The 22,006-nt window shown below is 41.8% G+C and overlaps 1 protein-coding gene across 3 annotated transcripts in view; it reads left to right on the top strand.

Moving 5' to 3' along the window:
- The window catches only part of lrrn1 (leucine rich repeat neuronal 1), a 44,181-nt gene extending 31,897 nt beyond the window's left edge, over positions 1 to 12,284 (top strand). For all 3 annotated transcript variants that reach the window (XM_072582626.1, XM_072582628.1, XM_072582627.1), the window contains exon 2: positions 9,077 to 12,284. In XM_072582626.1, coding sequence (XP_072438727.1) covers positions 9,310 to 11,457 — 2,148 coding nt within the window. In that variant the 5' untranslated portion in view covers positions 9,077 to 9,309 and the 3' untranslated portion in view covers positions 11,458 to 12,284. The remainder of the gene's footprint in view (positions 1 to 9,076) is intronic.
- The last annotated feature ends 9,722 nt before the right edge of the window (positions 12,285 to 22,006 follow it).

Genomic DNA, 22,006 nt, shown 5'->3' on the forward strand with positions numbered 1-22,006 from the left:
GTAGTAAGGGTGTGATGTTAGAGGAGACCCAGGATCTGTATGTCCTTGGTGGAGTGGGAGGGGGATTTGAAGTGTTTGGCCATGGGGCGGTGGGGTTGGTTGGTGCGGCTGTTCTGGAGATGTTCTCTGAAGTGCTCTGCAAATAGGCCTCTTGTCTCCCCAATGTAGAGGAGGCCACATTGGGAGCAACAGACACAGTAAATGACTAGTATGGAAGTGCAGATAAAACTCTGGATGTGGAAGGCTCCTTTGGGGCCTTGGATGGAGGTGAGGGGGGCACAGGCTTTGCAATTTCTGTGGTGGCAGGGGAAGATGCTGGGAGGGGAGGGTGGGTTGGTGTGGGCCATTGACCTGACAAGAGATGCAGAGGGAATAGTCTTTATGGAAAGTGGATGAGGAGGGATATATATCTTTGGGGTCCATTTATAGGTGATGGAAATGGTGGAGGCTGATGTGATATATACGGAGTTTGGTGGGGTGGAAAGTGAGGACCGGGGCGGGGTTCTGTCCTTGTTGAGGTTGGAAGTTGGGGTTCAAGGGCGGAGGTGCAGAAGTGGATGAGATGTGCTGGAGGACATCATTGACTAAGTGGAAGGGGAAATTGTGCTCTTTGAAGAAGGAAGCCATCTGGTGTGTTCTGTGGTGGAACTGGTCCTCTTGGGAGCAGATGCGGCGCAAGTGAAGGAATTGGGAATAAGGGATAGCATTTTTACGGGAGGCAGGTGGGAGGAGGTGTAGTCCAGGAATCTGTGGGAGTTGATGGGTTTGTAGAAGATGTCCGTGTTGAGTCACTCACCATTGATGGAGATGGAGAGGTCCAGGAATGGGAGAGAGTTGTCAGAGATGGTCCAGGTGAATTGAAGATCGGGGTGGAATGTGTTGAAGTTGATGAACTGTTCAGCCTCCTCGTGGGAGCACGATATGGCGCTGATACAGTCATCAATGTAGCGGAGGAAGAGGTGGGGAGTGGTGCCAGTGTAACTGCGGAAGATAGACTTTTCTACATGGCCAACAAAGAGACAGGCATAGCTGGGGCCCATACGGGTGCCCATGGCTAGCCCTTTGGTCTGAAGGAAGTGGGAGGATCCAAAGGAGAAATTATTGAGGGGGAGGACCAGTTCAGCCAAACGAATGAGAGTGTCGGTGGAAGGGTACTGTTGGGGACTTTGGGAGAGGAAGAAATGGAGGGTTTGGAGGCCCTCATCATGACAAATAGAAGTGTAGAGGGATTGGATATCCATGGTGAAGATGAGGAGTTGAGGGCCAGGGAAACGGAAGTCTTGGAGGAGGTGGAGGCATGGGTGGTGTCCCGATGGTATGTGGGGAGTTCCTGGACCAGGACGTTAGGACAGTATTGCGGTAGATGGAGATTAATTTGGTGGGGCAGGAGCAGGCTGAGATGATAGGTCAGCAGGGCAGTCAGGCTTGTGAATCTTGGGTAGGAGGTAGAACAGGGCGGTGCGGGGTTTCTGAACTATGAGGTTGTAAGCTGTGGAAACGAGATCCCCCGAGGTGATGAGGTTGTGGATGGTCTGGGAGATGATGGTTTGGTGAAGGGGGGTGAGGTCATGGTCGAGGGGGCGGTAGGAGGAGGTGTCTTCAAGTTAGTGCCTGGCTTCAGCGGTGTAGTGAGCGAAACTACCATTGGAGTCCCCTTGTCCATTGGTTTGATAGTGAGGTTGGAGTTGAGTGGAGGGCTGCGCGTTGAAAGGGTGGGAGGTTGGAGTGGGGGAGGGGGTGGACAGGTTCAGGCAGTCAATGTCCCAGCGGCAGTTTGAAATAGGGATCAAGGGCATAGGGATATTGGTGGGGGCAGAAGTGGCAGAACATGTGGCGTAGGTGATGTCAGGGCAGAAGTGGCTATGGCAGAGGCAACAAATGAGGCAGAAGTGATGTTCTGGTTAGGCCTCACGGTGGATCTTGCAATGGTCATGGCAATGGTGGAACTTGTAGCAGTCGCAGCGGTGGTTGTCTGGCCGGCAATTGCGGAGGCGGCATGGTCATTCGTAGCGGGGACAGAAGTGATGTCATCATCGGCCATGGTGGTGGTGGTTGGAGCGGCCGCATGGCTGCCACATGGCATCAGTGGATTTCATCAGTTTCCTCATTTCCCCTCCCCTCACCTTACCCCAGTTCCAACCTTCCAATTCGGCACCGCCCTCATGACCTGTCCCACCTGTCCATCTTCCTTTGCACCTATCCACTCCACCCTCCTCTCCAACCTATCACCATTACCCCCACCTCCGTCTACCTTTTGCAGTCTCAGCTACCTTCCTCCCAGCCCCACCCTGCACTTTTATCTCTCCACCCTCTTGGATCACAAGATTCATTCCTGATGAAGGGCGGTTGCCTGAAATGTTGATTCTCCTGCTCCTCGGATACTGCCTGACCTGCTGTGCTTTTCCAGCAGCCCACTCTCGACTCTGATCTCCAGCATCGGCAATCCTCATGTTCTGATATAAAAATGAAAGTCTGTCCTTTTGTCAGTTGTCTCCGATATATAAATACCCAACAGATAAAGTGACAGAAAAGTTTGCATATGTACAGTGTGTCTATGAACAAGTATCCTAAAATACTTTACAGTCAATTAAGTACTTCTGAAGTTAAGTCTCTGCTGTAATGCAAGAAGCATATCAAATGGGGTAGCACGGTGGCTCAGTGGTTAGCACTGCTGCCTCACAGCACCAGGGACTCAGATTTGATTCCAGCCTCAGGTGACTGGCTGTGTGGAGTTTGCACTTTCTCCCTGTGTCTGTGTGGGTTTCCTCCCAGCCCAACGACGAGCAGCCCAGGTGAATTGGCGATGCTACATTGCCCATAGTGTTAGGTGCATTAGTCAGAGGGAAATGGATGTGGATGGGTTACTCTCCCGAAGGTTCGTGTGGACTTCTTGAGCCGAAGGGCCTGTTTCCACACTTTGGGGGAATCTAATCTAAGCTAAATTCTCGTACACTGTGCTGTGATAATGACCAAACAATCTGTTTTTGTGATATAAATCAGACCGAAGCATTGGTCATGACACTGTGAATGACTCTTCACCAGATATATAACTTTGAAACAAAATCTCTAAAACTAAATCAATGTATTGACTCATTGGTTTTACCATTGCTCCATGTTGATTAGGCACTGTCCTTGTGAAATGAGCTTAGTTTATTTATGTACATTTTGTATTAAAACCATCACATTTTCAGAATAATTGGCCCAGTAATAAATGGGCAGCAGGCTCAACCTAATTCCAAGATTGCCAATTAGAGTTTCTGTTGTGAAGTGCAATCTGCTGTTTGTAAATCAAATGTAAGTAGCATCATTATAATAATAGTTTCCAAAGTGTGAATTAGGTCTGCATTGGTTATACAGTCAATTTGATTTCCGAAGCCTCAAAGCTGCAGGAAAAGAACTGCAATAATACAGAGCCATCTATAAAAGATGAATATCTGATTCTAAGGAGAATGAGCTCTACCTGGGATTGGGAAAATATCTTGAAGAAGGTGGAATAGCATTTATCACAGAAGAATGCTGACTAACAAATGCCCAGGCAGTTGAAGACCAGAACGATTGTTTTGAGTACTGCATTTTTTTAATTTAAAAAAAAGACACTTGCTGATTTATTTAATGTTACACTCATCAGGACAATTTGTAAGAAATAAGTAAAAGGAAAAATGACTGTTATGCTGAGACTCCAGATTAGAGTGGTGCTGGAAAAGCACAGCAGGTCAGGCAGGATCTGAAGAGCAGGAAAATCGACGTTTCAGGCAAAAGCCCTTCATCAGCCCTTCACCATGTTCCTCAGATCCTGCCTGACCTGCTGTGCTTTTCCAGCACCACTCTAATCTGTACTCTGATCTCCAGCTTCTGAAGTCCTCACTTTCACCCTGTTATGCTTGAGAGAAGAGTGCCGATTTATTGGCAGTTTTGAAATGTTGCATATTCTTCAGCAAAATCACTATCAGTCTGATTGACGTACAGTTAACTGCCAAGCTTTCTTTCAATTTTAAATGAAACTGTTTGACTCTAGTTAAGGCATTGTCGTGAAAAATGAACCAGAGAATGGTTTTCACCTATTGATTAGAATTAGGCTGCATGGAAAGGGTGAATCAGAACCATCCCGTGGGGTAATGGCCAGCCTGATTTTGATCATTTTCTTGATGATATCATACAACATCGTGGCAGGGACTAAGGCTGTCATGTTTAGTGCTGAAAAGTGTCTGACATGCTTCCAGTTATGGCAAGGTATCTCAAATGCTTGAGTAATGAAAAAAAGCTTGTATTTCATACTGATGTTTTGCAGTAGTAATATGAGTGCGTTTAATACCAACAGAATACTGCTGTAAAACCAAAAAGATGGTCATTCACTAGTTCACATATCACAGCTTTACATTAACTGATACGAAAGGAACTTGCTTGGTTTAAGTTGAAACAAAGCTCGGCAGTTAACTGTCAGTTGTTACCTAACTGCATGCTCCATGGCAACATCCCTATTAGAGTCAACCAGTCAGTAAGTTCTTCTCACACAGTATAAATGTTGGAAGGACCTCCTCGTGGGTCAGCTCCTGGGCCTGGCCAAACTGGCCATAAATAGGTCCAGGCAGCAGGCTGTGGAGAGGGTCATTAGGGCCGACTGCCTGTCCCTCTTCCGTGGTTACGTTAGAGCCTGGGTGTCCTTGGAGAAGGAGCACGCGGTGTCCACCAACACCCTGGAGTTGTTCAGGGAGAGGTGGGCACCAGAGGGATTGGAGTGCGTTATTTCCCCCTCCAACTCTATTTTGATTTAGTCCCTACCCTCCCCTTCACTGTTTGATCACACAGCATTGCCCTTTGATGTGAAGGCCACTGCTTGTCACTGGCCACTCGGGTGTTTCCTTTTTTCCTGGTGGTGGAAATTTGAATAAAGATTCATGCACCTTGTGTCTCTCACTGTGTCTCACACCTGCACAACACACAACATGGGTGCTGGGGGAAAAAATAAGCATTACTGCAGTTGAAAAAATAATGTTGGAAGGACCTCATCGGTCTGCTCCCGGGCCTGGCCAAACTGGCCATAAACAGGTCCAGGCAGCGGGCCGTGGAGGGAGACGTTAGGGCTGATTGCCTGCCCCTCCTCCGTGGTTATGTTAAAGCCCGGGTGTCTCTGGAGAGGGAGCACGCAGTGTCCACCAACACCCTTGAGCTGTTCAGGGACAGGTGGGTGCCGCAGGGAGTGGAGTGTATTATTTCCACCTCCAATTCTATTTTTTTTTAATCCCTAAAAGAAAAACAAAACAAATAAATGTTGGAAGCACTAGTCTGCAGGGCCATTGTATTTCATACCAATTGAAATTAGTTTCTTTTGATGTCTCAAGAAACCAAAGTTTGGTCTGAATTTTGTAATATTAATAAGGCTGAGGCAAGTCCCTTGCTGTTTGGAAATCATACGTCAACTTCCGCAGAAATAGAATGCCCTGTTGATACCTAAATCAAGTGAATGCAGGAAGAATATTCACAAAGACTGGAAAGTCCAGAACCAGGGGTGACTGGTTAAGGATACAGAGGTATACCAATTAGGATTGAGATGAGAATTTTTTTTTTACCCAAAGAAGTGAGCCTGTGGAATTATCTGCCATGGAAAGTGGTTGATGCCAAAACACTGAATATTTCTAAGAAGGAGTTAGATGTAGTTCTTAGGGCTAACAGATCGAAGGGCATGGGAGAAATTGGTGGGTCAGTGGTTAGCACTGCTGCCTCACAGCGCTAGGAACCCGAGTTCGATTCCAGCCTCTGGCGACTGTCTGTGTGAACTTTGCACGTTCTCCCCATGTCTGCATGGGTTTCCTCTGGGTGCTCTGGTTTCCTCTAATAGTCCAAAGATGTGCAGGTTAGGTGAATTGGCCATGCTTAAATTCCCCAAAATGTTCAGGGATGTGTAGGTTAGGGGAAATGTAGGGGAATGAGTTTGGGTGGGATACTCTTTGGAGGATCAGTGTTGACTTGTTGGGCCGAAGAGCCTGTTTCTACACTGTCAGGATTCTAATCATGCTGGAGCAGAGTTGAATTGAATTCCTGCTCCTACTTTCTATATTTTTAAGAAGGTTACTATCAGAGCTACTCTGTTTCTGTAGAAGTAGCGGTATTTTGTCAACTGACTCACCATCTTAAGTACATTGCCTGGCGAGATGGTTTTGTCTTTCTCTCATGGACATAAGTTAAATGTACCAGAGAAAAGTTAGCATTTGTTTAATTGAGCCTTTATACCCATTATTACTTATGACATTACTGCTGTGGTACAACAACATGTCATTATGTAGCACCTTTGAAATATATTTAAGAACAGGTGAAGGTGAGCGAGTGCAGGAATGGAGGATAATTGGGACTTGGTGATAAATAAAGACACCAGCAGATGGATTTGGGTGATGTAGTGTTTCGGGAGAATGTAAAGTGGGAGAGCAGCAGAATAATCAGACCCTTAGGTTTGTAAAGGTTTAGATGAGGCCTCAACAACAAGAGGTTCGAGGTAATAATAAACATAAACAGGCAGATAAAGGCAGTCATTGTGATATGTGGTTTTATGTTAATTTTTAACACTAACTTTGCCAACAATCTGATTTGGCCTCAAACAATCCTCAAGGAGAGGGATGGACTTTGTAGCGACAGAATGAATTTTGTGGTGTGGCCAAGACAAAAAGTCTTGACAGTTGAGAAATTTGGAAAGAAACATTGGTATTGGATGAACTTTAACGGTTATAAATGTGGAATCTCATTCCTGCAGATTCCGATTGTGATTGGAGATGATTTCAATATTTTCAATATTTTTAGCTCCTTATAGTTAATCCCATCTCTCTATTTCTATATATGTGATCTGACATCACGCGTTTTAATTTCTTTTTTTTATGCTGTGCTCATCAATATTACTTCAATCTGAGTGGTTAGGGAAACAACAAAATAATCAGAAAATAGCAGGAGTTGGCCATTTTGCCCTTCAAGCCAATTCCATTGCTCAATATGATCATGGTTAATCATCTGACGCAGTATCCTGTTCTCTCTTTCCCTCATGTCCTTTGATTCCATCAGCCCAAAGAGCACTAGCTGGCCCCCTTCTTAAAAACATTCGCATTTTGGCCCCAACTGCTTTCTGTGGCAGAGAATTCAATAGGTCCTCACTCTCTGGTTGAAGAATTTTCTCCTCGTGGGATACCACCCATTGCTTGTCCTGTGCACACACTACCTAACAACCCTGCTTCTCGGAACTAATGGAGATAGAGAAAGTTATTTGCCGTTAATCACACAATTTGGTATATTGCTATGGGAATGTATATGAATATACCTTCTGTCTCTACTTGTAGGGATGGTCTCTGTGCATTTTGATTTTCCAGCCTGCTCAAAATCTATTAAGTGTAATCTGTTCCTTTTTAAAGTTGTCAGCTGAGCAATCACATTAAAAGTCATTAAAGTTGCCTTCAGCTGTCCAGCTCAATAATTTGAAAATACACTTGATTATAGTTGTGGTTTAAATCTATTTTGAGGTGAAATATAGAAAAGATGTATCGTCTTCACCTTGAAATGGCTGGTGAGCTTTTGACTGTCGAAGAGTGAGCTTTATTTCTTGGAGTGGGAGTGCTGACTCAGCAAGAATACTCCCACTGGCTTGGCTTCCATCAATAAAGGAAGCTGTTGAAATTGAGATTAATCCACCTTGGGCTACTCTTGTGTGCTGCCAAACAACTGCACAGTTAGAGATTACTTACAGTGTGGAAACAGGCCCTTCGGCTCAACAAGTCCACACCGACCCACTGAAGCGCAACCCAACCGTACCCCAACATTTACCCCTTCACCTAACACTACAGGCAATTTAACGTGGCCAGTTCACCTAACCTGCACATCTTTGTGACTGTGGGAGGAAACCAGAGCACCCGGAGGAAACCCATGCAGACACGGGGAGAACGTGCAAACTCCACACAGTCAGTCGCCTGAGGCAGGAATTGAACCCGGGTCTCTGGCGCTGTGAGGCAGCAGCGCTAACCACTGTGCCACCGTGCCGCAGCTAATGAACTTAAGAGATCGTATACAGACAACAAGCAAAAAGAACGTCATTTACAAAATACCTTGCAAGAACTGTAACAAATACTATATTAGAAAAACAGGCAGAAAACTCTCCACCAGGATACAAAACATTAGCCAAAACACGACATGACCCACTCCCACTACTATCCTCACATACAGATGAGGAAGGACACCACTTCAACTGGGACAACCCATCCATCCTAGGTCAAGTCAACAGACACATGCATGAGAATTCCTAGAAGCATGGCATTCCAACACTCCATCAACAAACACATCGATTTGCATCCCGTCTACCATCCTCTGAGAAAAAAATAACCGGAAATGACATCACCAACACAGGAAATGACATAGACACAGGAAATGCTATCACCAACTCCAGGAAACTTAAACACATAAATAGAAAGCAGGGCGTAATGCCAGCACGTCACTGGAGGCTCACTGATGATGTTACCTAGTATGGTGACAAAATGTCTGAAAAGGAACCTTCCAGTTCAGCGAGAAAAGTTATACCAGAACCTCAACCTGAGCTACAAATCTTCTCAAAACTTGCTAATTATTAAAACAGTCAGAATATTTGCTGCCTTGGTGGAGAATCCCACAGATGAGGGAGGGTTCTGAAAAGAAAAATGGAAATGGCCGAGTGTTGGTGGGAAAAAAAGAGCATCTGTGATCTCAAGCCAAATATTTTAGCACACTTTTACATACTGTATATGTTTTAAAGTAATATGAAAATATAGATATTATGTTTCACATGGGGTTTCACATGTTTCCTTGACTATCATAATCTAGAATAACAATTGATTTTTCAAAAATTTTGTAGCATTAAGTACCATACAAAAAAACTAAAAGGAATATGTTTTGGCAATATCTAAAATGGGGGAAATATTGGATTTTTTTCCTGAACTTCCAGTTGGCATCCACAATATTTTGCTTTTACTTCTAATTTGTTAATTACAGTTGAGTGTTCGCATTAAGTTGTAGAATCTACATTCTGCATGTCTTTTCAGGCATCAAACTGATATTTTCCTTTGTCTCTTTGCAGATGCTGGTGGAGTCAAGACTTAGCTGAGAAAATAAAAGCTTTCACCATGCACGATTAACAAAAGGGCAGCTGAGGATAGGGATTATCCCCAGCACATTATAAAAGCACCAGATAGTCGTCTCTCCCCAGGGCTCTGTTTTCTGCTGAATTGTCTTCTGCATCCAAGCATTAATTTGCTGCAAGCATCGAGTCTCTCAATAATTTGTCGTTGGTTTCAGGAAAAGTTTTTAAAAATGTGTAGAAAGAATCTTTCTACCACTTGTCATGTAATGATGGGTTTTCTGACTCTTTTTCTAATTGAAGCATCTCCGCAGCCTAATGAATGCCCTCAGCTATGCGTTTGTGAAATCCGGCCATGGTTCACACCACAGTCAACATACAGAGAAGCAGCTACAGTGGACTGCAATGATCTTCGGTTGACCAGAATTCCTAGCAACCTTTCTGCTGACACCCAGGTGCTTTTGCTTCAGAGCAACAATATTGCCAAGACAACTGATGAATTTGAGCAAATGTTTAACCTTACAGAGTTGGACCTCTCTCAAAACAATTTTACTAATATTCAAGATGTAGGTCTAACCAACCTGACACATCTGACCACTCTACATCTAGAGGAGAACCAGATAGCGGAAATGCCTGATTACTGCTTACAGGATCTTGCCAATCTCCAGGAGCTGTATATCAATCACAACCACATTAATAGCATATCTGCAAATGCCTTTTCTGGCTTAAAGAATTTGCTGAGGCTTCACCTAAATTCCAACAAGCTAAGAGTGATTGACAGCCGTTGGTTTGTGTCCACACCAAATTTGGAGATTCTCATGATTGGAGAAAACCCAGTAATTGGCATCCTAGATATGAACTTCAAACCTCTCAGCAATTTGCGAAGTCTGGTTTTAGCTGGAATGGAACTCACAGAAGTTCCTGGGAATGCTCTAGTAGGATTGGATAGTTTGGAAAGTCTTTCGTTCTACGACAATAAACTGGTAAGAGTGCCCCAACTTGCTCTTCAGAAAGTCCCAGCCTTGAAATTCCTGGATTTAAACAAGAACCCTGTTCACAAAATTCAAGAAGGTGACTTCAAAAACATGCTTCGTTTGAAAGAACTTGGTATTAACAATATGGTTGAACTTGTTTCAATTGACAGATATGCACTGGATAACCTGCCTGAACTTACAAAGTTAGAAGCTACAAATAACCCTAAACTATCATATATTCATCGCTATGCATTTCGGGAAGTTCCATCCCTTGAAAGTTTGATGCTTAATAATAATGCATTAAATGCTCTGTATCAGAAGACTGTCGATAACCTTCCCAATCTACGTGAAGTAAGCATTCACAGCAACCCAATCAGATGTGACTGTGTTATTCAATGGATGAATTCAAACAAAACAACCATTCGATTCATGGAGCCCCAGTCCATGTTTTGTGCTTTGCCACCTGAATACAGAGGACAACAAGTGAAAGAAGTTCTCATGCAGGAGACAGCCGAACAGTGTCTCCCAATGATTGCACATGAAACCTTTCCAAATCACCTGAACGTAGATGTTGATATGACCATTTCCTTAGATTGTCGTGCCATGGCAGAGCCTGAACCTGAAATCTATTGGGTGACACCACTTGGAAGTAAAATCACAGTTGACATCCTGTCAGATAAATATAAATTGAGCAGTGAGGGAACTCTTGAAGTTTCTCACATTCGCATTGAGGACTCTGGCCGTTACACTTGTGTTGCTCAGAACTCTGAGGGAGCTGATACAAGAGTTGCAACCATTCGAGTTAATGGAACCCTCCTAGATGGAACTCAGGTTCTGAAAATATATGTGAAGCAAGCTGAGTCCCACTCTATCTTAGTTTCATGGAGAGTCAACTCAAATGTCATGACTTCCAATTTGAAGTGGTCTTCAGCTACTATGAAGATTGATAACCCTCACATTACATACACTGCAAGGGTTCCTGTGGATGTCCATGAATATAACCTGACTCATCTTCAACCTTCAACAGAATACGAAGTCTGTCTTACTGTCTCTAATATCCACCAGCAGACTCAGAAATCATGTGTCAATGTTACGACAAAGGGAGTGGCATTCTCACTGGACATTTCTGACCAGGGAACGAGCACAGCTTTAGCAGCTGTAATGGGTTCAATGTTCGCCATCATTAGCATTGCCTCAATAGCTGTTTACACTGCCAAGCGCCTCAAGCGGAAAAACTACCACCATTCACTGAAGAAGTATATGCAGAAGACCTCTTCCATTCCCTTGAATGAGCTTTATCCACCACTTATAAATCTATGGGAGGGGGATAGTGAGAAGGAAAAAGATGGCTCTTCTGATGTGAAACCCACGCCCGTTGACACATCAAGAAGCTACTATGTGTGGTAACTCTGGAGGAATTTTGCTTCTAGTTAAAGGGAGCACAGATACTTATTTTGCTTTTTTCTGCAAAAATGAAAGTTCTGAACTTTTTGTATTTTGACTTTGCTAACCTCTGGCAGAGCTGTGAGGACAGGTGGATATTTCAAAGACCTATTAGTATAGCGTATCGCCTTTTGTTCAACATTTAAAACAAAAATAAAAGGGCAGCTCCAGTTATCTTGCAAAATGTCTCAGTTGCTGTGCTTGACTACTTATTTCTGCCTCTACAACAGAACTCTCAATAATAATTGGTGACAATGCAAGTCATCCCATGTTTTTAAAGAAGTGATGAGCCTTCTGAGGTATGCTCATTTTAGTAGAAGCTGTTAACCTTAACTGTTGGGCACTGATCCACTTCCCATGTTATAGTTTTTTTTTAGAATATTGAAGCTGACATATGGAATTAGAATCCATTCATTCTTCTATTGAATGCTGTTAGCCAACTAAACTGTATTGTTGTATCAACTATAATTTGCTCTCTTTGGAACTTGAAAGCCCAAACACTTGTAAATTTAATTTGCCTTCTTTGCTTGAAATAGTTTTACAATTTACCTTAGACAGATGTGTGGTTAATGTTTAAAAACAATAATGATGTAACGTGCTTTTAAAAACTGCAACATTTTAAAACAAAAAAAAAATACTTTTGGTGATTTATTGAGGGACTTTAGCTGCCAGGTTTTTTCTGAATGTCTCTCTAATTGCATTTAGTATCAATGGTTTAAATGATGAATTTTATTGTGAAACGTATAGTGTAAAATGAGAACAAAACTATAATAAATTAGTTTTGAGCTTGATATTTTTCAGAGTTTTGTCTCTGATTTAAAGTGTCTTTTTTCTTTAAAGCTATGCCTATTATCACTGTAAATTTCTTACATCTAAGTTTTGACATTTGACAAATTGAGCTGGTTGACCATTATTTCTTTCTTGATTCAAGAAAAATTGAACTCATCACTGACAATAAAACATTCACCAAACAGTTTTAATGGATCATTCTGGATAAAACATAAGTATTGTGGAGTGGGCTGGTTCCGCTGTATTGATGAAGCATGTTTTTCATAAGAGTAAGAACTGAAGGTTAAGTAATCTTCTAACATGCAATGCACTTGGTTTTGATGTTTCAAACTATCATCTTGCAGGAAGACCCAAGACCCCTGTTTGAACTCAATAGGCTTTGGGATTTTTTTTTGCCCAACTCATTAAATGTTTTTGTTAGTGGCTGAGAATTAATCCTTGTGTTCACAAAATGCTATTACTCCTATTCTGTACCTTGATTTTCTGCAGCAATTATTTTGGGCTACATCAGGATTTCTAGCTGCAGTTAGTTCCAAATGCATCAACTCTGGTCCAAATTAGATAAAATATAAGCCGATTAAATTTCTATCCAGCAATCTCCATCTGCACGATCTGTTATTTAATCTTACTATAATAAAACTATATATTTTCAGTGTTCAAGATTACCAAATAAAGTTTGTAGAATTATTTGGAGAATGTGGCCATAGAGGGCAGCACAGTGGCTCAGTGATTAGCACTGTTGCCTCACAGTACCAGGAACCCAGGTTTGATTCCAGCCTAGGGCAGCTGTCTGTGAGGAATTTGTACATTCTCTCTGTTTCTGCATGCATTTCCTCCAGCTGCTCCAATTTCCTCCCACAGTCCAAAGGTGTGCATGTTAGATGAATTGGCCATTGCTCAGTGTCCAGAGATATGTAGGTTGGGTGAATCAACCAGAGGAAATTCAGGGTTACAGGGATAAGGTGGGTCTTGGGTCTGGGTGAGATTTTCTTTGGAGGGTTAGTGTGGACTCAATGGGCTGAATGACCTGCTTCCAGACTGTAGAGATTCTATGATTTACTATTTTAGGAAATCATTTGGCTGTTGCCTCTGAGCTAATCCTCTCTATGCAACACATTAAGTTAAATATGGAAAGAAATGGGAATGATGAATTATTCTATTTTTCAACATAAAGTCAAAATGCCTTTTTGGGCAATTTCTTTCAGTTGGTTAACACACCAGTGTATATACAGAATGACTAAACACTTTCCTGCATATAAACGACTGAGGTGAGTCATAACTCACTAGGGTATCTTCATGTTCTCCAAAGGCTATTTTCTCAATATTTATAGTCTCAAAGGATATTTTGACAAATACAATTAATCAGGTTCAGTGGAACTGTGTCACTTTCTCACGGATTTGAGAGAGGGCTGAGCTCGCATTCACAACAATCTTTCAGGACCATGGACAGCATCCAGTTGCTCCACTCTCCTTCAGTCTTATTTCTAATTTACTGAACAGTTACTAGGTTAGTGTTGTCATTTTGAACCCCAAGTCTTGATGTTGTACAGCATAATTGTCTGCCTGGTATTCCAAGAGCTCTTGATTTTCATGCAGTTCAGTATTTATGAAGTTAATAGGTGGACATCACCCCATTATTCTAAAGGTTTGTGACTTGAGGATTTAAAATGTTTTATTTGGATTCCCCTATTCCTTAAAGGGGAGGAGCATCTTGAAATTACAGCTGTGTTGGAATGTTAACAGGAAAACAAATGTAACTTCTTTTGAACAACTGAGAAGTTTTCATTACGTGTGAGTTTTATTTTGATTTTGGTTATGCAAAACCATATTACTACAATTCTGTGTTGTTTGGTTCCTTTACATTATCTTTAGCCTGAGAAATGATGAGCTTCTAAATTGTAGGTGGTCTGGCAGCGTTAAAGAATGGTTTATTCCATTTGTGGAAATGCTTGTTTGAAGATGGAAGTATCTGTATTTGACTTACAACTTTTAAATTAAAAATAGTATTCTGTAAAATTTTTCTTTCTCTCCATTTTATGCATGAAGTAAAGCTTGATTTGTTCATTCTGTCCAGGTTTAAAACCCACTGGTGAAATGGGATCATGACTTACTCTTTCCACAAGATTTTTTACCTGAAGTGGAAATGCATAGAGCTTAGCACAGTATTAAAAAAATGTCTGTCAGGTGGAAAAGAGACTCTGATGGTGAAGTTAAATTGTTGAACGTCAACAAACCTGTCTATATATAGTGTTTCCTAAAAATAGCACTTTTAATGTCCTCTATCTAAGTTGATGATTGTAAACTGATCCGCAAGTAGCTTTTCATGTCTCTGGAATTTTTCATTTGAAAGGAAATTTGCCTTTTTTTTTGCATTTTGGTTGCATATATTTTAAGTCAAGGTTTCTGACACTGATGTCAAATGAATATTTGCCATCTCGCCTGCAAAGCTTGTCACATATTTTAACCTCCTGTTTATGTTAAAGAATGTACCTACTGTCAGTGATACCTTAAGAGGAGAAATTCTAAATGACATGCTGTTTGTTATTTTGCTGTGGTGACATAGTTAGCAACTGCAATGTATTTAGCATGTTCCAAGTCCTTCACACAACATGCAGTAATAATTTATTAACAGATAATTTCCAAACCAAACATACTATTAAAAGTAAAATAAGGCTATAGAGAATTTTACAGTAAAATGTGAGACCGGATAGTTAGTGGACGGTTTATAGCTGGAAGAGGAATCCGGGCTGAGGTGGCGTTCTGTGGGAAAGGTGTTCTCCATGAACTTTGACAATGTATATCTGGGGAGAGCCCGCAAACATCCTGGGTTAAGTCACTGAAATGATACTTTCATAAACATCCCTTCAGTGATACCCCTGTATATATTGGTGAACTGGACTGAGAATGAACAGCCTGTCTGGAAATGCATAGCATAGGGGACAGCCCAAAGATGTGCAGGTTAATTGGATTGCTGAATGTTTAAATTGCCCATAGCATCCAGGGATGTGCAGGCTAGGTGAATACGACATGATAAAACAGGGTGACAGGGATGGAGGAAAGGGGGCCTTCTGGGTGGAATGCTCATTGGAAGGGTCAGTGTGGACTTGATGAGCTGAATGGCCTGCTTCTACACATTAGGGGTTCCATGATTCTAAATAAATTGGAATCAGAGATTGTTGCGATGTGTGATACTTTCACTTATTGGATTACAATAATTGGCATTTATATGCTTCCCTTTCATGACCTGAAATCTCATACCACCCTCATCAGCCCAGTCTGCTACCTGCTGCTTTGGCAAAGTTGGGTGGCAGTGATATATGCATCCTCAGTGGTCCAATGCTTCTTGTAACTATGGTTTTCTAGCTCGGCAATCCTCTAAATCTGGAATTGCCCATTCTTAGTTTGGGTCTGGCACTGAGAGAACTTTGATTCGGTTTGGAAGAAATTTGATACATAACATCTTTTATACTACTTCAGATATTCTCAGTGGGTTAGATAGAGAATAGAGCTCCTTCCAGGTGGACGCCACTACCGGAGACAACTCGTGCTCAGTGTGGGGCAGCACGGTGGCTCAGTGGTTAGCACTGTTGCCTCACAGCACCAGGGTCCCAGGTTCGATTCCAACCTCGGGTGACTACCTGTGTGGAATTTGAACGTTCTCCCCGTGTCTTCGTGGGTTTCCTCCGGGTGCTCCGGTTTCCTCCCACGGTCCAAAGATGTGCAGGCCAGGTGAATTGGCCATGCTAAATTGCCCATAGTGTTAGGTGCATTAGTCAGAGCAGAAAATAGATCTGGGTGGGTTACTCTTCGAAGGGTTGGTGTGGGCTGGTTGGGCCGAAGGGCTTGTTTCCACACTGTAGGGAATCTAATCTAATCTAAAACATAAATTAGACCCTGAATAAATCTGGTGCTCCTGTGTGGCTTTACCTAAATAACCTGTCCAGGGACTCAGCTAGGTTTGGAACACTACAACCTGGATGGCCCAAAGTCTCTGATACTTAGTTCCACACTCACCCGAATATTCAGGGTCGCCATTCCAATGCAGGCCCAACATAGCAGGAAAGATGTTTACATTTCATCTAAGCTCCGAACTGCTGACAGGTAGATACATAGGTACCAGGTTAAAATGATTTGATTTGCCAAGTGTCTTTCCTTCTCAAAATAAGGCGACCTTAGTCACTAGTTTAAAACCAGAATAGAACTGACATATGCTGCCTGATTCAGAAGTACAGAGACTTCTGTGAGCTGGGGCACCATTTATGGTTTAATATATGTTAGTCCATGTAATGTAAAGCCAATTCTTGCATACAGTGTGTATTTGTGTGACAGTTGATATTGCTGTACGTTATGCACACTACATTGACTCCATAGTAAAATGTGATTGAAGGTAAATTGCATGCCTTTTATAATGAAAGGTCACATGTTGCAATGTTCTGTAAGTGTTCCCAAAGGTGCAGGCTCATCTGGAATTTATGCGATTCTAGGGCATTCATCCTGCACACCCTGCCTTTCCTTTTTTAAAATATGGCAATTCCATTTTCTGATAAACCTGTACAAGAATGCACATGCATACATTGTCTCTATACATTCAGCTAAGGCCTAGAATATGAGGTTTGTATGAGATGTGTTCCTTATACAATTATCATGACTTGCTAGTGTAGCTTTACCCTATAGTGCTAATTGAGAATATGTATCATTTGTTGGAGATGTGTGGCTATCTGGCAAGATGTCTGAAGGGTCCAAGACATCTTCGTGTGTGACAGGTGATCAACAACATGCAGTTTGGATATGTCATCTAATTCTTCACAGGATTTGACCATTGTTCGTTATAACAGAATATGACCTAGGCTAGACACAGCAGTGTGGTACCGTTTCCATAAAACCACATGTTTGTGTGAAAATCTGACTTTGTGTACTTTCTCCTGGTTGAAGTTAGGATATTGGTCTTCATGCTTATTGATTTTTCTATGTACCATTTTCTACCTCCATAATCACCATGTGTCATGCATGCATGGTTGGGTGGTGAGTGGAGGAGACAACTCTGTGGGTCTATCACCTAAATGTGATCTGCCGATGACTGTTAAACGTTGCATGGAAGAGTAGCATGTAGAGTTAACATGGCTATCCAACATCTTGGCAAGTTGCTTTTTATTTAATGTTCATGAACTTGACTGAATGATCACTGCATTCCCCAAGATCATTTGACTGAGATTAGTAGAGAGAAGACATAACATGGTATGCACCTCATTTCCCATAAGACCTGGAAGAGTGCAATAGCATGCTGTGTGCCAAAGTTGGATGTAAATTTATTGAGGTACCCCAAACAAACCCGACATGATGGCAATGATTTGCCACAGAAATGGGAAATTGTTGAAAGTCTGTCACTATTGTCATTATTGCAGAATAATGAACTGTTTGCCTTTCGAAGACAATGTTCTTTACGTAAAGATTGTCTCCAAATGATGTGGAATGAATGTTGTTGTTCAGGGACCTCTTGGATGCATTCAAGCTACTCAGGGATAATGATCGTCTTGAGCTTTTGTAGCAGTAACCATCTGACATAGCTTGCTGAATATGCGCTGCTTAGCAGTGACCAAAACATAAGAGAATGTTAATAACACTGTTTTCCAGCTCAGATTCAATAATATGTTTGTTAATCTAAACAAATATCTTTGTTCTTAGTGTGGTTTGAAAATCAGTTCGGAACATCCAGATGATCATTTGGGAGCCTGCCTTGCATTTCACCTCTATGTTGTATTCACAGGTCTTCATGCATTGAAGTTGAGAGGTATTTGGTAGATCACATCCCATGAAACCCATACCTGAAAGTTTGGAAGGGTCAAAATATTAAAGTATGCACTAAACTAGTGGGTGGATTATTTTTGAGAGATTGGGCAAATATGCTGGTGATCTTCTTGCAAATGTAATATATTTTTACATGGAAGATCTCAAAGAGAAATACTTTATCGCAAGATTGAGAACACAAGGTGATGATAATTTAAAGAAATCAAGGCACATTTGTCCCGCAGTTTAGAGGTCTGCTATATGCCTTCTAATTTAATAGGATCATGTCTAATACCAGTTGAGTGGATTGAACTGAAAAATTGCTATGGTTTATTTTGTTTTTATTTTCAATAGTGAAAAAAGACAGTTGTTTTCTTGCTGTTGTCATAAGCTGATGGAACTTTACGCCACGCTCATGCTTTATTCATTCACTTTATGCTTGGAAAATTGTTTAATGACTCAGAACTTTCAATTTAGTTCTTGCAGGGCAGGAATCTCATTTAAGTACCTTTTTTAATGAAATGCTCCGTTATCTGGTTCTAAATATTCATGTATATTGATATGTTTTGAAGAAAAATGACAATATGCAAGCAACGGTACTGCGCCAATCAGCTGCTGATCAACTTTCTGAATTATGTTCTTCTGTAATAGGGAACCCTGTGCAAGCTTGAGTTTTTGTTCCATGTGAACACTACACTAATGAGAAGGGTTAACGCTGGATTGGATTGTATCTTTTCTATGTAGCATTACATCAGCTTAAAGCTGTTGAGCACATTAAATGGGTCTCAGTAGTCATGTGATCAATAATTTTGATATCATGACTTTGAAGAATTGTTGTTGCAACTTAGCTATGTTATTATATGTCAATCTGTGCATCCTGGTAGTTGGATGATAGAAGCTGACTTGTTCCAATAATGTAGAGGGTTTCAGATATCCACCTGAGGCATTGACTTGACATTTAAGACAAGATGAATCTTGCCAATGAATAGGATATTAACCTCACTGTAAACCGCTAACTAATCTTATGTTGACTGCACTATCCTGTCAATTTCATGAGTACATTTCATGTAAAATGTGTAAAGCATAAAATGTTTGTGCTGCACCAGTGCTCATCTTGGCATAGAGCATGCATTATCCTTTCTTTTGGCATGTACCACTTGGATGGAGGTAAAGGCTTTATTTTACTGCATCTATGTTATATATCAAATTGACCACTTGCATGATGTATTTCTCTAGGCAATTGAACTCTGATCAAAGATGGGCGCAATGCCTTCTTGTGGAAGATAGCTTGCATATTGGCAAAGAATGCTAGACATGTTATTTGTGGTTCAAACAAGTTACACCTTATGCAAAATTTTGATGTTCTACTGGACCTTTATTGAAAACTGCAATGATTTGTCTAGAGGCCAGGATTTGCAGGTGCTCCTGGGCCTGGTACAATTATTTTAAACCTGGGTTGTTTTTCTAGTATTGGGTTTATCCAAAAGAACCTTTTCAGGAAGGTTTGGTGGGTGTGGATATAATGACCAGTTTAACAATATTTTCAATTCAATTAGCTCCAGTGAAATCACATTCCATTCCTTTACTTTGAAACTAGATTATGAATTAGTCAAATGTTTCAGCTGCTGCTGGAGAGAAGATACTAACTCCAAACTGATCTTGAAATCAACTGGAAATTGATTTTTCTAAAATTTTATACAGTTTTGTTTGCACCATTAGCTACCACCAGAAGTACTGGAGGATTTGAGTTATCCTTTCAGTGTTCAAAACAAGAAATTTAACAGCCTATCATTCTTTGTCAACTAGCTGCTGATCCATAAAGATTAATATTTGCTTTAAGTTACTGCAGTTCTAACGGAATGTCAATATAATTGACTAATGACCTAATTGGAGGTAGGCTGGTGGTTATGCTGAGGTAATATGAGAAGTTAGATGCTCAATTGAAATGCAGAACGTCTCAGGTCTTTTGATTAATACCAAAACCATGTGTAAATTGGCACAAGATGCAGATTATTACAGAAGTGAAGGTGTGGCCTAAATTGGTGTGGGATAAATAGATTCTGGTTGTTGTGCCCCTGGCACCACTACTGTGGAAATTTGGCTCTGTACCATTTGGACAGTCTGCACTTGAACCATTGTGCAACTAGTGTTCTCACAATCTGCATAAATAGGGAATTAGAGAGGACTTCAAATGAAACAAGGATAGTGAGTGTTCTAGCTTGGGTAAGCTTTCCTGAATGCCCTCTATAACCCAGTGTCTTACCAGTAACGCATGTGGCCATCACGTACAGAAAAGCTTTCAAATGCTTCAAACCATTGCTTGTATTTACCATCACCAAAAGTGGACAGCAATCAAATAAACAGAATCTGCCCTTACCTCTTGGAACACGCAAACAGCTTGAATGTTGATGACCAACAATTACTAGTCAGTGAACAATTACTGTATCCCGCTCCCATTTACGGGAACTGGATATCAATTCAGTCCTCTGAGGCTTACAATGTTTGATGCAGTGGCACTCTATCATGCACAAGGTACTGTTCTTCCTGCTCAATGTCCCATCCTATTAGAAGTCAGCTCCCAATTTCTCAATTCATCACTATTCAACACCTACCCTCAAAATGGACTCCATTATGTTGGTGCTCTGCCCCTGTTAAGGGGCACACAATAAAGTCATCAACCTTCAGTGGGTCACCCTGGTCTCCCAGTAACCATCCTTGTAAAAATGCAGCAGGAACAGGAGGGTTCTCCAGGATACAGGCATTGTGGCAGTTGCCTGGGTACCAAGTACAAATCTGTAAGATGTGGAACTGCTGATCGTGGATCACTTGCACATTGGTGCAATTGGAATTCATTTTTGACTGGATTATTGAGCTCTGCTGCATTATGAACTGGTCTTCTCAGTGTGGTGTGTGTAATCCATTGCACTCTGCACCTGTGGGGATCCAGCTTTCTTTCCATATCCTACTGCCCTCCAAGCTGCAGGACTGACTCAGTCACAGGGAAAAGAGATGTCATGGCACAAATGGCATTGGTCGCAGCCTTGACACATTTTGTGGCTGGCTGGTTGAGTGAGAGATCCCAGTGCCTCCCTGGAAGGAGCCAGTCCCACACAGGTTCAGCATCATTATCACTTCAACAGCCGTTGGGTGGGATGGTCCCCCAACTCCTTTAGGTTGCAGCTTCCACTCCAAAAGCTGGCATGGTATTCTGGCCCATCATTGGCTTGTGCCAACACTACCTTGTTCATGCAATGGAAATGGCATTGAACACCCAAGACATGTGGCTGTGTTTTACCTGCTGTGCATCTGGAGGGGCCCTTCATCTGTGACCTCTGCGTGCAGAGGCTGTTCAGCATCTGCTGGAGGATCAATTCCTCTTCTGTTTCCCTGAACCATCATTGCACCACTGTGACACTAGCCTTTCCTGCGTCTAGATCCAACAACCATATTTGCAATGGCCTTGTGTAGAAAACAGATAGAAAGAGAACCCAATGCTTGGCAATGGAAGGAATCCGCATTTGTATCTCTTTGAAATGAAGGCTTAACATACTCCTCCCTGCACTGGGACATGGAGTTTCCCAACAAGGTGCTCCATGTATTGCTCGGCACTTAGAACTGGTGATGTTTTCATTGAAATAAGGTCCAGTCATGTGGCAAATATGTAGTAGCAGACTGCAAGTGCTCCATAAGCACTGACCCTTCTCTGAACCCCACCTACAGAAGGTGCCATTGCAGACAGGAGAGTTTTGCATTACACTAGCAGTTCATGGCAAGAGTATCAGCTTTGTCCCTGGGTGACCAGGCGGTCTTGCATTAATTGTGTGCATCTCCTCCTTAAAGTCACCTGTGATTCCCTCTGATTCGAAATTGTCCATCTCCAATTTGCAAGAACCAATCATGTCATCATACAGGTTGTGACAGCATTTGAATGCCACACATT

Source organism: Chiloscyllium punctatum, chromosome 12, assembly GCF_047496795.1.
Source record: "Chiloscyllium punctatum isolate Juve2018m chromosome 12, sChiPun1.3, whole genome shotgun sequence".
Taxonomy (NCBI): domain Eukaryota; kingdom Metazoa; phylum Chordata; class Chondrichthyes; order Orectolobiformes; family Hemiscylliidae; genus Chiloscyllium; species Chiloscyllium punctatum.